Source organism: Anastrepha ludens, chromosome 5, assembly GCF_028408465.1.
Source record: "Anastrepha ludens isolate Willacy chromosome 5, idAnaLude1.1, whole genome shotgun sequence".
In the NCBI taxonomy this organism is placed as follows: domain Eukaryota; kingdom Metazoa; phylum Arthropoda; class Insecta; order Diptera; family Tephritidae; genus Anastrepha; species Anastrepha ludens.
In genome coordinates, this window is record NC_071501.1 from 66,656,251 (window position 1) to 66,672,224 (window position 15,974).

Sequence of the window (15,974 nt, forward strand, 5' to 3'; positions counted from 1 at the left end):
GCCTCAGACTCTTGCAGCTCTTAAAGACAATATCCGTCAAGAATGTGAGGACCTATCGCCAGAAGTTTTGACCAAAGTGATGGAAAATGCCATAAAAAGGGCTCAAATGGTAATCAATTGTGGCGGCGGCCATTTACATGACATCATATTTTCGAATTTAAAAGACCAAATAAAAATAATTCACAAGAAGAATCAAATTATTTCATTTTTTTTAAATTACAGCCAAAAAACATCGCAAGGTTACTTTTGCGCCACCTGTTGTATCTTCGCCGACCACTATTACGGTGAAACACGTATTGCGGTATTGATGATTAGCGTATCCGCATCTTCCGTGGCTTGTGAGACCATGAAACTCGCAGCTTCAAATTTTGTTTTCAACATTTTAATGAGGCAGTTCTTGTTCACATCATTTCCCAGAAATTTATCTTGTGACGCAGTTGGAATCATTGTCTCATCCAAAAGTATGTCTACTGAAGCAGTTATTCGTGATCGTCGGGATCGCTCCGCAATTTTAGTACTACAGTTTGCTACATTTTCAGGATATCCGTCGAGTACGATTATGGTATTGGATTTATATTTAGATCGAACGCACGTGATGTAGTTACTGCAAATAGATGAAAATGGTTCACTACGATGCCAAATGACGCGGTGTAATAAGTGCCCTCCGTCGATGACATATATTGCATCGCCAACATTTATGTCTCCTTGTACATTGAAGATTTAACGCATTTACGCATGCCTTCGAAGTCGATTTTCTAAAACCTGCTATAGTAGAAGATTATTGTAGAGAAATATACGAAAAAACGTGGTGAATATTACTTTGTGGCACTCGTACGCCAAAAACTATTGATTTTATAAAAAACTCCTAATAACATAAAATCTAGAAAATTATCTCTAGTTTAATTTTGTATACATATGTTTTTCTCATAAAATGCCTCGGAATGGAGATATTCTAAAAAACTGTGTTTAGGTGCCATTTTTTCAATATGGCGACGCTAGCGTCGCAGATACGAGGTGGCAAAGTTGAAATTCGAAAAGAGCATCCCAAAATCTATAATGCAAATTTTAAACTACTTCAAAGATTACCTTTGAGGCTCAGTTATTTTTGATTTATTCGCATAAACTTTTAGATGGTCATATAGATAAAAGAATTCAATAGTTTTAAAGAGTGTCGTCTAAGTGGCCAAATTGTTGCAGAAAATTGTAAAACTATTCTCTACGGGCCCATCATTAACAATAAATTTATTATTATTATTTATGTGGCATGTCACACAGTTTTGCTGAAACTACACTTCGTCAGTAGCTATACCATCAAAAATAAGCCAAGAAACCGACGTTCATATGCATCGATTTTCAGCTGAATTTTTTTAAATAATGATCCAATGACAGCACCAGACCGAAGTGAACAATGAATGTGCTCTGATGCCCTTACTTCGATTCATTATTTTATTCCGAGCTTTTTGGATGACTATGTTGATAGGAAATATCTACCTCATCGAAAATATAAATTTAGTTGTTTAGTTTAGTTTTCATTTTTTTATAGTGGTTTGATTTATAGTGGTAATGATTTAACATTTTTTACCAAATTTTGGATTTTTTATTTAACACCTGGCAAAAGAAATGTCTCCAAAATATATCAGCTATCAAAATAAAGCACTGCTAAAAAGAAATACAACCATTAAAGACTTTGTAGAAAGAAGCATTTGTAGAGATCTAAAGAGTGCACAACGCCAAAATATGAAAAGCGTATGAACCAATTATCATTATATGTTATATATTATTGCTTATGGATATAATAAATATTTATCTTTGGGTTATTTAAGGTATGAAACTTGAAGAATAAATTGGGATAAGTCCAATTTATTTTAAAGAAAACAGCCCAGACTTCAAATCAATTCGAAACTTGTGATATTTTATAGATGAAAAAATCAGGTTGAGAGCTCTCAACGCTAAAAATTTGTAAAACGTGCAAAAACTACGCCTAACCATGTTTGTGACCCCGCTTTTATAACCTTAAAAAAAAACAAATAGGGCACCCTCATCAGCAGCTGAAGCAACAACAAATGGATGCGGATAAGGCAGTGGGAAGGACAAAGAAGGCGACGACAGTCTCATCGGCCGGAAATATTTTGGAATGCAAACGGCGTTATCGTAATGGATTCTTCTGAAAAAGAAAGAGGGATCACTGGATAATACTAAAGTGAATTATGTGGCCACTTTCACAAAAACTTGAAGGAGACATGACTGAATTTGGCGAAAGAGGTGTGGGTTCACCACAATAACGCACCAGCACATGGTGCAATAAAAAATGGTGTCTAAATTTATAAAACGGGTACTTTTTGAACCCCCCTCGAACATACAAAATTAAAAAAAAAATTTTTTCTGGAAAATAAAATTTTGTTTTTTAATTTTTTTTCTGGAAAATTTATTTTTTTTCTGGACAATTTTTTGTTTTGTGGAACATTTCTTTTGGACATTTGTTTATTATTTTGTTCGAAATTATTGGGATAAATTAGTTTGTCGCCAACACTCCCCTAGACTTTTTCTTATCTTTTCATTAATAGCTGAGTTTATATTCAGCAATCTCTGAATAAATACGTACAGTGACTCAGCGAAAAGTACGTAGCGATGTTTCGATATATTTCTAAACGGACGAAATATGGTATAGGAGTAAATATGCTGGCACTTTCCTAAAGCAATATCTTGTACACGGTGGTTATTAACAATGACAAAAAAAAATGTTTTTTTTCCTACACAATTTTCTTTAAAAAGCATCATTAATCCTAAAATAGTATCGAAAAAAAAAATATAAATATGTTAAAAAGACCCGAAGATATTTCGCTTTAAAAACCTCCATACCAAAATTTTCAAAATTGAATAAATATGGAAATTATTAAACCTTTTTCAAAATATTTTCAAATTACAGTACAATCGTGATAGTCCGCCATTCTTAATCCGACACGTTCGGTAATCCGACAACCTCATAACGTCTATGGATGCAATTGGCATTATTTTATTTTGATCAGTCGTAGCAGAGCAGCAGAGGGCGATTGTGTTTTGTTTCCCGGTCACAACATATTTGTCATTATATTAAATTTGAACGACGCCAGTTCTCTCGCGATTTCTGACGGTGTTGATGTGATTTTTTTCTGTCTTTTCGTGTCGTTATTTTGTGATTTGGTTTTAGTTTACTACGTAAACATACAATACAACACTTACGCTGAATGATAAATGGGCCATAATTCAGCGATACGAGCGTGGTGAAACATCTCTTTACCTAAGTGGGATGTACGGAGTCGGGCGAGCTACTATACTATAGGTATATGACATAATGAAGCGCAAAGATAAAATTGAAAAGTTCATAAAATCTGTCGTAAGTCAATCGGGAAACCGAAAAACTTTAAAGAGTGGTGAATTCCCAGAAGTTGAAGAAGCATTACATGTCTGGTTTCAACAACAAAGAAATAGGAACACACCAATATCAGGTGAAATTTTAAAAGAAAAGGCGAAATTTTTGTATGGTAAAATTTTTAAGAAGGATGATTTCCGTACTAGTGACAGCTGGCTTGACAATTTTAAAACCCGTTTCGGCATACGATTTCTTCAAGTGAGTGGTGAAAAGCTTTCTGCGGACGAATCACAAATCGATAAATTTTAAGGCCAAACTCAGAGAAAAAATTTTAGAAGTTGGCCTTACTCCTGACCAGGTCTATAATGCAGATGAGACAGGTTTAAATTGGCGTCAACTGCCGACCAAAACCTTTGTTACACATGGTGAAGTCGGCGCACCCGGTCGAAAGCTTAGAAAAGAACGCTTAACTTTGATCCCTTGCACAAATGTTTGAAACTTTTAGCTGTAGGGAAATTCAAAAGGCCGCATTCTTTTAAAAATTTTAAATTAGAAACCCTCCCTGTTGTTTACAAATCTCAAAGCCGAGCATGAGTTTCACGTGAAGTTTTTAAAGAGTGGTAAACCGAAAATTTTGTTCCTGCAGTTTTTAACAAAAAATGATCTTCGCATAAAAGCTCTGCTTTTATTGGATAATGCACCAGGACATCCGATCTATGATGAAGAAAACATGAAACTAAAAACTCGAGATGGGTACATCGAGATCATGTTTCTACCAAAAAACACTACTGCCTTGATACAGCCCCTCGATCAGAATGTAATAAAAGCCATGAAAATGGATATAGTGAGTGACGCACAAAGTGACATTTCAGAGGTTTTGAAAAGGTTTGATATTAAAAATGCTGTGATAAATTCAGCCTATGCTTGGGATCAAGTATCAACTTCCAACATTGTTAAATCGTGGAAAAACGTTTGGCCAGACAATCCTTTATTAGAACAGTTACCAGATAATTAGGATGAAACTGACGAGTTTTTAGATTCTCTGTCTATGGTTTGTTCCTATCAAAATGTCAAGTTTAGTCCGAATGAAGGACTACCGCGTGAAGACTTAGAAAAATGGTTGTTAGAGGCAGATCTTAATGCCGATTTCACCGATGGCGAGATAATTGAAGAATTCACGGCAGCTCAAAATGACCCGGAAGATGTAGGCCGCACAAATGACGAGGTTGAGGTGTCTTCGACGCAATTCACTGTCAGCAGTGACAAGGCCACTTTGGCTGCTACGACACTGATACGCTGGTCACAAGAACGTGGTATTGATATGGAAACTGTACTCCAGCTTAAGAAGGTCCAAGAAAAAGTGATTGCCGAGTCTTATAAAAGAAAAAAACAAAAAAGTATTCTCGATTACATATGTTAAGTAGCTCATTTCGCTTTCGTAATTCATATTTTGTGTTTCAACGTAAGCTGGTTTTTACATATGTATTTACAATAATGTATATACTTACGTTCATGTGTTATATTAACTGCATATGTATTAAAAAACTAAAAATTTTGCGTGTAATTATTTTCTTTAATTTTAGCAGTTACGGTTTTGTTCCCCCACTAAAAGAGATATTAATTAAAAAAGATTATTTTTGCATTATGCATTTTGATCATAGTTTTCGAATTAACATTGATTAAATGGAACCTTCGGTAGTCCGGAATATTTGATAATCCGACAACGAGTCGGTCCCGTATGTGTCGGACTATCACGATTGGACTGTACTTCTTATTCTACTCAAGCTTGCAAACAAATCAGTTTTAGGAAATTAGTGACAACATCCAAATACTTTGGTCACTTCACATGTAATAGTTCCGAACTGGATTAATTTTAATACTTCGTGTTTTCTTTGCTTGTTTGTTCCAAGAAACAAAAACATAAATAACATGCCATATCTACATTTTCCGGCCGCTTTTTGTATTTTCGTAAGTGACACCAAATAAAACATTTAGCTGAAATCGCATTGTTCAAAATTTGTTCGTCTTATTGCCGACAGCGTATTTTTATATTCAAATAACGCGATAAGTGCCACAAAGAAATGCAAACCCCTTTTGTCGTCGGATGTATGTATATGCGAAGGGCAGCTGATAAGTTTGCAACCTAAGTGGCAAAACACTGACTTATCTCTTCGTTGCGTAATCCGTTGTTAGTTTAAAGAACGCCTCCATTTTTATTCAGAAATCACTTTAGGCAATGAACTTACAACTCCACCTCGTATGGGTAGAAAGATTATTAGCAGCATCTCGAATGCATTATTTTTTCCCCATTGTCAGCAACTAAGTCGCTTGCCTACAAACAATTGCGTGCACACACATAAATATACATACATACAAATACATCAATGAGTTAATGGGTTGAAGTTTAATCAGCAGCAACTTTATTATAGATATGTGCCACCCATAGAAATATGATTAAAAACATCTGAAAGTTTTAGTTGATGTTTTGTTTATAACAGATTTTGAAACTTAGTGCTACTCGAGTTGCCATTGCAGCTAGTGTAAACAGTGCGCAATAAAAATACGCGTATTATGATAAGTGAAATAGCGAAAGTAAAGGAAATTCTGTAGCTATGCATGTGCTAGTGTAATTATGTAGGAATAAATACAAATAAAAAGTTAAAAAAACAATTTATCAAATATTAGTTTAGCGTTCCACCTCAATGTTCTAGACGCGATGTTTAAGAATAGCATCAATTTACTCTTTATGGTCACACTAATCCAACTGACAGCTGCAATTGTCTCTGCGCACCCAAACACAGTGACGGCAGCGTCAATTGCCCAGCAGAATTCACACAGAACATTCCAAAGCACATCGCTCTTATATGGCTTATCAACTCTAAGTGATGAGAATTTCATCGAACAGCGCTGTCACGCCCACCTTCTGCTATTCCAGCAGGGTGTAATGAATAAATTGCCATGGGCTTTGAAAAGTAAGTGGGTAAATGTGTTTTATTTTCATTTTTTGAAAATTAAATAACTTTTACCTTGTTCACATTTTTTACTGTGCGGCGAATAGTGTTCGACGCTTCAGCCAGTGTCGAGCCAGGTTTCACATTCGGTAACAATTTCTGGTTGGGCAATCGTGAGGTTTGCGGCGCGGTAGGGCAGCCTACGAATATGCAAATTTCCGCGCATCTGTCACATCATATGAATGCCGAGCTACTAACCTCAGTGGCGCCCTTCGCAACCGACTTTCGTGTCGTTTATTTGCGACATAATTCCAGCTGGCAGGTGGATCCACTTGTGCTTGTTTTTGCCACTCGCGTGCATGTGGCTCTTTGTTTGCCCAGTGCTTGCTCTGAGCGTGAAATTCGGCGCCTTACAAATGCCTACTTGGCGACCGATCTTTTTGCCGCTAATGAGCTGTACGATATGCATTTGCAATATGAATATACGAAGGATTTGAAGCTGAAAGCGGCGACTTTCACGAGAGCCTCCTTATATCTCTGCTGTATTTTTATACTAACAACAATTGGCCTTACGGTAGTTGCCATGTCAAGCAAGAAATTGCAGGATATAGAAATACTTAAAGAAAAGGTGACGAAAGTGGCTACTGGCGACGAAAATGGCACTAAGGCTCCACACTCCGATTCCCAACAAGCACTACAACAAGTAGTGCCGGCAGCCGACCTTATCGCTTGCTATGACATCCAAGCAAATTGGCGGCACATTTTCACTCCAACCAAAGCGAGTCAAACATTTGCCGCCTTGAACGGCTTGCGTTTTGGTAGCGCCTTATGCGTCACTTTTTATCATTACTTGATGTTCCTCTTCAGTGGTACAAGAAACAAGTTGACGCTTTTCAGTTATCAAGTACATATCGGAAATGTGGATATATTTGTTGATATATTTTTTACGATCAGGTATGCAAAAAAGTTATGACCTATATTTTTAATATTTTTTTTGAATTTCACTTGCAATTTCTTATTTTAAAGCGGTTTCTTGCAAGCCTACAACCACTTCCGGAATGTCAAGTTATTGCAGATTATACGTCAAAATAATTTGACACAAAATTTAAAGTTAATTGGAATGCATTTATTTCACCGCTACTTGAGGTAAGTAAACCAGAAGAAATGGAGTAAAATGATCAGGACGTTGTCTACGTATGCATACAGTCACTCAAACCTTATTTGACACACGTACCATTTTTATTCATTTTGCTGTATTTCATTAATCAACATAAAATACAAAAAAGTGTGGTCCGGTCTGGAATGCTGCAGAACTGCAAAGTGTTTTGTTACAAGTCCGAACAGAAAACTGTCAAACTTTCTACTAAAACTTAAGGAAAGATATTCGGTTGCTGGTCGGCATCATTACAGGATACAACCCATGGGGTCAGCACATGACCACCATTGGAATCATCGAGAACCCGGTATGCCTGTCCTGCTTGGAGGAGGCGGATAGCACTGAGCACTTTCTCTGTGAGTGTCCTGCCTTTGCTAGAGCAAGGCTACGAGTATTGGGTTCCGATGTCATGAGAATGAGTAATATTCGTTATCTAAAACTGGAGGATATTTACAGATTTGCCAAAGAATCTGGAAAATTCTCACAGGATTAACTATCTCTATCTCTGTCTCTATTCTTTCCTATCTCTTTCTCTGATACTTTTCTCCTTTTCTCCTTGACTATCTACCCCCTTTCCAGAGCTTTAAATACAATGGGCTCTTTAGCCTGAGTGCACCAAATATCCTGGTGCTCCTTGGCTCGACCTTTTCAAATTCAAATTCAAATTCATCCACATTTCGTTGTAAGGCACAAAAACAAATATTTTCAGAGAATCTACCCTGCAGCTTAAATGATAGAGTTAAAAAAGCGCATCTATTTATTTCTAATTTTTGTAAATTTTAAGGTATTTCGTACTTTGTAGGGTATCTTTCATTATCAATTACAGCTTGAAGTCAACGTGAAATGGTTTTTGTTTTTATAAACTTTCCGACTTTTCCAACTAACTAACTATAAACTTTCTTATATTATTTCCTTTTCAAATTTTAAAAATTTAGACACAGCTCTATTGTTATATATATATATATATAACCCTTTTGTTTACCCTTTCAGATTAGCTCCATTGTACTTGCTGGTCATCGGCTTATCAGACTTCGGCGCGCAACTCATGGATGACATATCGCTATTTCATAACGCACATAAGGTACATGTAAATTGCGAAAGATACTGGTGGAGAAATGCGTTGTTCATACAAAATTTCTTCAATCACAATGATATGTGTGCACTCTGGACGTGGTCACTAGCATGCGACATGCAATTTTCAGTGTTGGCAACAGTGCTGCTCTTCACATATGTCAAGCAAGTATTTATAAAAAGTAGGGAAAAAACAAAAGCTAAAATGAATTTCACTTTCTAGACATCCCGGCCGCACAAAAATCTGTCTCGCTGTGCTCGTCATTGCAAATATTCTGTACACCTACACCAACGGTCTCAAACTGAACTTCGATCACTCACTCGAATCCACTTTTGCATTTCTAACTGAAATCTATATCAATCCTTTGTCGCGCATTTTGGCTTACATTTCTGGCGGCATCGCTGGTTGGTTCTATGTAGAGCAGCGGCAGCTACCGTTTACCTTAAGTAAAAACACAAAACAATTCTTTGGCTACTTGGTGCCTCTTATATTTTTCGGCTGTATCTTTAAGCCTCCCTATCACAATCTTTCCCCTTTCAATTCGACCCTTATATTACTCTTGGAGCGATTTTGCTTTTCTATGGTCAGCAGTGTTTTGATTCTAGCAAATGCGAAAGGTCATATGCGTTGGTTTTTCCGCATCTTCGAGTCGTTTGTGTTCCAGAAATTTAATAAAGTTGCCTATGCGATGTTCCTGTTGAATCCAATGTTGGCGTTTGGGTTGCCGGGATTTAGTCAATCGAATCTGTATGCCAATCCATTGAATATGGTGAGCGAGATAGTTTTGAACAATTCAATTATATTAATTCATTATTTTAATCTCTACTTGCAGTTGGCCGAATTTATCGGACTTTTGGTCGTTTTATTACTATTTTCAATACTCTTCACTTTACTCTTCGATATACCCTATCAAAATTTATCAAGACTGCTGGTCAAATACCAAATCAAGCAAAAACTTGGCTAACTAATACATACATAGGCAAATGAGTTTTTTTTAATTTGTGGCAATGGGTTTCTCACTGCACTAGAATTAAATATTATATTTATAGTCGTTTCTGGGAAATGTTAAATAGTTTTGTATGTACATGTTATATATAAAATTTGTGGTGATTATTGCTTTTTTTATTTTGTAAGTATGAATGTATTGCGCATTAAATGTATTCATGTTTATCAGATAAGCTTGTGGGCTGAATGTCTAAATCGATGTACTGGTATAAAGTAATAACTAACTGGTATAAAGTAATAACTTTGGCGCGTACACCCTTTCTGGGTGTTTGGCCGAGCTCTTGATGTTGTTCCATAAATGGAGAGACCTACAGTTTTAAGCTGACTCCGAACGGCAGATATTTTTTATGAGGACCTGTTTTATGGCAGAAATACACTCGAAGAAAAAACTTTTTCTTCATTCTGGCGTTTTACCGAGATTCGAACCTACGTTCTCTCTGAATTCCGAATGGTAGTCACGCACCAACCGATTCGGCTACGGCTGCCGATTACCCAACTACAGTAGAGTATTATAATACCGGTTTTTTATGCAACAGCATAACAGAATAGAAGTGAACACGAACAACAAAAATCAGATATAACTGTTTTTGGAAAAAAATCTAAGTTAGCAGCAAAGCTACTTTAACTTTTAAGCTTTTGGGAATTCGCTTTGGAAAAGAAAATGCATAAAATTTTGATGTTTCAACAAAAATATTGGTGTGCGAGCTTTCAATGTTGAATCAAACGAAAATTGATTTATACATAATTTTTGTTTTTCTTCCTTTCTTCAAAAAAATTTCAGCTGCAGAAAAAATGGAGTAACCCAATACAGTGAAAAGTTTTACTAACTTAATTGTTTTTCATTTTTTTACATTTTTAATACTTATACAGTGCGTTAAATAAGTATAGCAAAGGCAGTGGTTCACAAGTTTTGCCAATTTATTTTTGTTTGACTTGGTTTTTGTAATTTTCCTACGAAAATATAGCTCCCAAAATCATAACAATCTAAGTTAAAATTTCATTGAATTTTGCATAGTAAAGTGTAACTTTCATGTAGTTCAAAACGTTGATTAAAAAGTGAGAAAATTTTGCGAAAATTTGTTTAATTTTCACGAATTTTGAAACTTGTATTTTCATAAGAAAATTGTTCACATTAGGTAAGAAATAAACACGCCCTAGTGCTATAGTTTTTAACGCACTATACAACACCTTGATCCAAAAGTTCCGGGAACAACCGCCAGGTGACTCTCTAAGTCAAGTGATTTGAGTTTTACTTTTTTTGTTAGGTTGCCACAGCTGTGATTAACATTCCTTCCAAAATTGTATCGCCAATGCTTTACATTTATGAAAAAGACGCTGTTTTGAGTAAATTTACCTTTGCACGTGTTTTAGATTTTTTATAGATTTAGTAATGGACTTAAATTTGCAACAAAGAGTTTGCATTAAATTTTGTGTTAAAAATAGATTCAATGAGGCGAAACACTTAGAAACATTGAGAACTGTTTCGGTAATGATACTCTAAAAAAGCAGCCATTTTCGAGTGGCAGAAGAGGTTGTGAATACATCGAGTATAACAAACGTAGTGGCAGCTCGTCAACATCCAAAATTGAGGAGAACATCCACAAAGTGAAAGAAAATTTGATAGATAACCGCAAATTAACCATCAGCTGGCTCATAGCCCTTTGTGATGCCACGTGGGGAGCTTTCCCTATTTCTCCTAAAACCATTGTGTGGTTTTCAAAAATTTTAAAATACCTCCTATTTCTGCTGAACTGAGATCTTCCAATTGGTTAAAAAAATGTCTGTCTAGCATAGCAAATCTCCGTCTGGATAGAGCAGGACAAGGGCACAGAAGGTGTAAGCTTGTCTCTTCGTCTTCCTCATCAAAACAACTTCTACAGAAGTCATGTGCTTGCACACCCATCCCTTGGGCATGCCTACCTATTAGACAATGGCCCGTTATGAAAATATATTAACAATAATAAATTCCGCACCAAAAATTTTCATTAACAATTTAAATAATAAAAATAAATTCGTTCGAAATTAATTAAATAGAGAAAATGGCAATCATTATTTCCAATTGAGTTATATTAATTGAAATAAAAATAAAACACGTATCGAGTACTGAGAACAGCAGTGACGTGCATGGCCGGAAGAGTGTAAGGAATTTTAATGAAAACTGGTAGTAGGATAAGTAGCATTTTAAGCGCAATCAAATGAGCAATTCAAAATATTTTACCTACACAGACACACATACGCCTCGGATATTGTAATAATGACAAAGGAATGCTCTTCAATGGTAATAATTACAAATTGTTAAATGAAGAAATTTATACAAAAAGCACAGCTGCAAATATAGCCTGACAGGCGTTCGCTAAAGATGGCATCGATGTTTGTGAAATGAAGCTGCAATAGAAATTTTATTCAAGCATGAAAATATTCGCAGACAATTAACTCCTTATTTCAATTAAATAATTAATTCAAAATAATAAACAGAAATTTCATAATGAATAGGCACTTTCTGTTGCAAATATCATCTGAAGAAAATGGCAACTCCACAATACACTTTTTGTGTACTTTTATGTAGTATTGGTCAGAACTAAAGCCTTATTTGTATGTAAGTCTTCTATAAAGTACGAAAATCTTTTGGATTGGATTATATTGTGAAAAATTATTTCCCCAAAACTTTTAGCTGGTGCACAAAAACTTATAGGCATCAGATTTAAAAAAATAAAAAAGTTACAATTGAAAAAAAGGGAGAGGTACTAAATTCTGCTTTTAAAAATTTTTTTGGATGAAAATTCTGTAAAAATCAAAAAACATTCTGTTCAGCCTAAATTCTTTTGGTTCAATATTCTGTATTTAAAATTCTGTATGATCAAAATGATGGAGAGCTGAAATTCTGTATATTAAAATTTTGGTATCAAAATTATTTTCGATCAAAATGCTGTAAAAATATAACCAAATAAGCAGATAACCTGATAAGAACGCTTACCTGAATAGCACATTTATTTTATGAATAATGGAATTGGTATATATACATACGTCAATTAAAGAAAAATTCAAAAATTAATTCAAAACAAAAGTTATTACATTATATTGGCGAAACAATTATTATATTATTAAATTTTTAGCAATTCGCTTTAGAAGAGAAACATGCCTTAATATAAGCCTTTTTCTTGTTATTTTTTTAATTCTGTTGTTTGCTTTTACAGCCTTCTTCGTTTGACTAATTTTGTGACCATTTTGAATTTTAGCTAGTTATGCTTTCGCACAAACCAGCTCGCCTTTTAGATCATTAATTAGTTTGTACAACCCTAAGTTTCGTTTCTTAACAATAGCTTTTAGCCGACGATGCCAAGCCTCAATACTGTTTTGCGTTCTGGGGAAAGCGATATTGGACTCATCGTACACTGACCAAAATTTTGGTGGGTATTTTGGCTGGGAGTTGTCTCGAGCTATGTAATTTCTTTCAAACCTCGAGCAAAACTGTTTTGTATCTTCGTCTTCAAGAGTACTATAAAATTGATTATAGTACTCAGAGACTTCGTCGTGAGGCAAAGAAGCCAGAGCTTTTAACATTCTAATATGTAAGGAAAAATATGAATCATTTCCATATTTCTGAACCAATCTGCAAACAAAAAAAATTACAATAAATATTCAGTACTTTATGGTAGTTGGGATGAAATTATTCAGTATATCAATATATTACACAATATACCTTTCTTTTTGTATTTTACGCCAAATTATTTGACTAAAATGAAAGAAGCATCCTTGCAATCTCGTATCGGGAAAATATTTTTTAATACCGATCTCAAAGTCACTAAAGATTCGTTTTGGATTTAATTGTATGCCATATCCTCGAGCAAATTCAATGAGCTCAATGAAAAATGTCTCATAGCTGGTAAGTGATTTTCTGCTCATAATGCAGAATACGAGAGGTATTATTTGCCGCATAAATGTAGGCACCACATCGAACAGTCGCTTTCATCAAGCAATTGCAATGATGATTTAGTACCACATATAATCATACATTCATTGTGGAAATATTTTTCTGACAAAATAAAAAGTTAATTTTCCAAAACATACAAACTTAATGGAATATCTATTTCTTCTATCGAATTTGGTTCACGAAGTCCTACTTTCGCTCTTTTTATCCTGTTATTTTTTTTCTTTTGAACACTTTTTGGGGTAAATAGTCACGGCTGACGGAAACGGTCTCAACAACAGATTTCTGGATTATTTGGCTAGTAGTCAGCAAGCTTGATTTCGCCAACTTTTTCACCAAATTATTAGCTTTTACGACATTGACCCCATCTGGAAACGGTTCATGGGAGTGATCCTTTGAATACTTCGTAATCGTATGCACATTTTCAATAAGTGTTGTAACAAGACGCGAACGACATTTCTTTTGTATTCTTTTAGAACAGGCCCAGTTATATGTTTTTTTTGTAGACCGTTCCAAATAAAAAAAATATCCGTCAACACAGAGCATATCTTTACTTTTATTAGACTTAACAAAAGAGACTTTCGCCATATAAAACACAGTCAATATTTATTTATACAAAAACTTTTATTATTTCTTTAAATTTGTAATTTCCCCAAACTTGATTCATGCACGTTGGCCAGCCACTATCAATAGAACTAATCGAAACTCTCTTTGTAAACTTATTTGACCGGCTGTAAACGAGAAGCAAAAACAAAAGACCGCTGGATTTGGTTCTGTCGTTGTTGTATTGTGTTTCTATAAATTTTACAACAAAAAACGTACAATGAAAGAATGTGAATTGATTAAAACAGTTAGGTATTTGAACGAAGTATACAGAAAATATTGCAATTATTCTACAATATTTTTTAGCACGGTTGCTCGAATTTCATTCACATTGTTTCTGAAGCTATTAATACATACATTTGCTTTATGTAAATCTCTTTTGATAATATAGGAAACCATATGGGTCAAGACAAGTCATGTATTGGCAGTATTTTGTTTTGCAAAACTCTATATTGAAAAATCGGAAGAGCATATGGAAAAATAAAAAAGTGCGCACTTTTTTATTTATCCATATGCTCTTCCGATTTTTCAATACAGAATTTTGCAATGCAGAATTTTGACAATACATAATTATGATTTACAAAATTTAAAATTACAGTGTCCCGCAATACAGAATTTTAACATTACAGAATTTTGCATTACAGATTTTTGAACACAGAATATTGAATACACAATTTTAAATACAGAATTTTGAACCAAAATTATATTGTACCCAACCCGAAAAAAAATCAAGAAATATACAATCTAACATAGAGCAACTCTTGGAGTTTTGTTGAAAAATTTTATTTTACCACATTACTTCTCCAAATGCCAATAATTTCGACGATTACGACTTTTGAAAAAAAAAAAATTGCATTGCAAAAACAATTATTAAAAAGGAAAAATTTAAGCAACTAGAATCAGACTTCAACTGCCATAATACACAAAGTTTTTAAACGCGCAACAGATCGAAGGCATCGAAGGCACGAGATGAAGAAGACGAAGAAGATGCGGTCCTAACGGAAAAAAAAATCTCGAAAGGTGGGTAACATATTTCGATTAACCCCTTAATATGAATATTACGAGTATTGAATCTAACATCCACAGTTCTTCAGTTAAAATTGCTTTTTTGAACAACATCTAAAAATTGTTATCATATATTTTAAACGCTAGACTTAATCCACATGCTAAGCGCATAATTGGTAGCTACCAGACCAGATTTAATGAAGGAAGCTCATCGATCGACCAAATTTTCGTACTAAGACAGATGTTGAAAGAGTCTCGTGAATACGACATGTCGACGTATCATCTTTTCATAGATTTCAAATCAGCTTACGACAGTTTAATTCGAAACCAGCTCTTCTCAGCGATGGCCGAGTTCAGTTGTTCCAATAAGCTAACGACTATGCACAATTTAAGGAACGTCGTAAGAGTTCAAAACGACCTGTCACGAGAGTTCGCCACCCTGAACGGGCTTCGGCAAGAAGGTGGACTCTCCAGTCTTCTCTTTAATATGGCCCTTGAAAAGGTTATCTGGGATTCTGGCGTAACCATCATTTCATTTACATCGGTTCAATTGCTGGCTTACGCGGACGATATAGACATTTTGGCATCATTTAAAAGAAGCCTACGAAAACATAGAAAGAGCAATATTAAATAAGGGCTTAGAAATAAATGAAGACAAAACTAAAGTGGTTTCTTTAACTTCTTCGAACTATGTCAGATACAATGTGGGTTTAACTTTTCCGAACCTTTAGGGCTCAAAATAAAATCGTACTATTAAATTACAAAAAAAAAAAAAAAATAAATAGGGGCAAAGTAGTAAAAGCTGAAAGTATTAGAATAAATGTTGAAAAAAAAAAAACAACAGATTCAAAACGAGCCTCTCCGCGGAATCATATATTGTACCAAGGTTATGCGCATTCAGATTC

General features: G+C 34.8%; 1 protein-coding gene across 1 annotated transcript; it reads left to right on the forward strand.

Moving 5' to 3' along the window:
• Positions 1-5,872: 5,872 nt before the first annotated feature.
• LOC128863465 (nose resistant to fluoxetine protein 6-like) lies at positions 5,873-9,653 on the forward strand. Its single transcript, XM_054102630.1, has 6 exons — positions 5,873-6,321; positions 6,408-7,254; positions 7,327-7,446; positions 8,447-8,692; positions 8,751-9,297; positions 9,361-9,653. Exons 1-6 carry the CDS (start codon positions 6,066-6,068, stop codon positions 9,490-9,492), a joined length of 2,148 nt encoding a protein of 715 aa, XP_053958605.1. The 5' UTR covers positions 5,873-6,065; the 3' UTR covers positions 9,493-9,653.
• Positions 9,654-15,974: the final 6,321 nt, after the last annotated feature.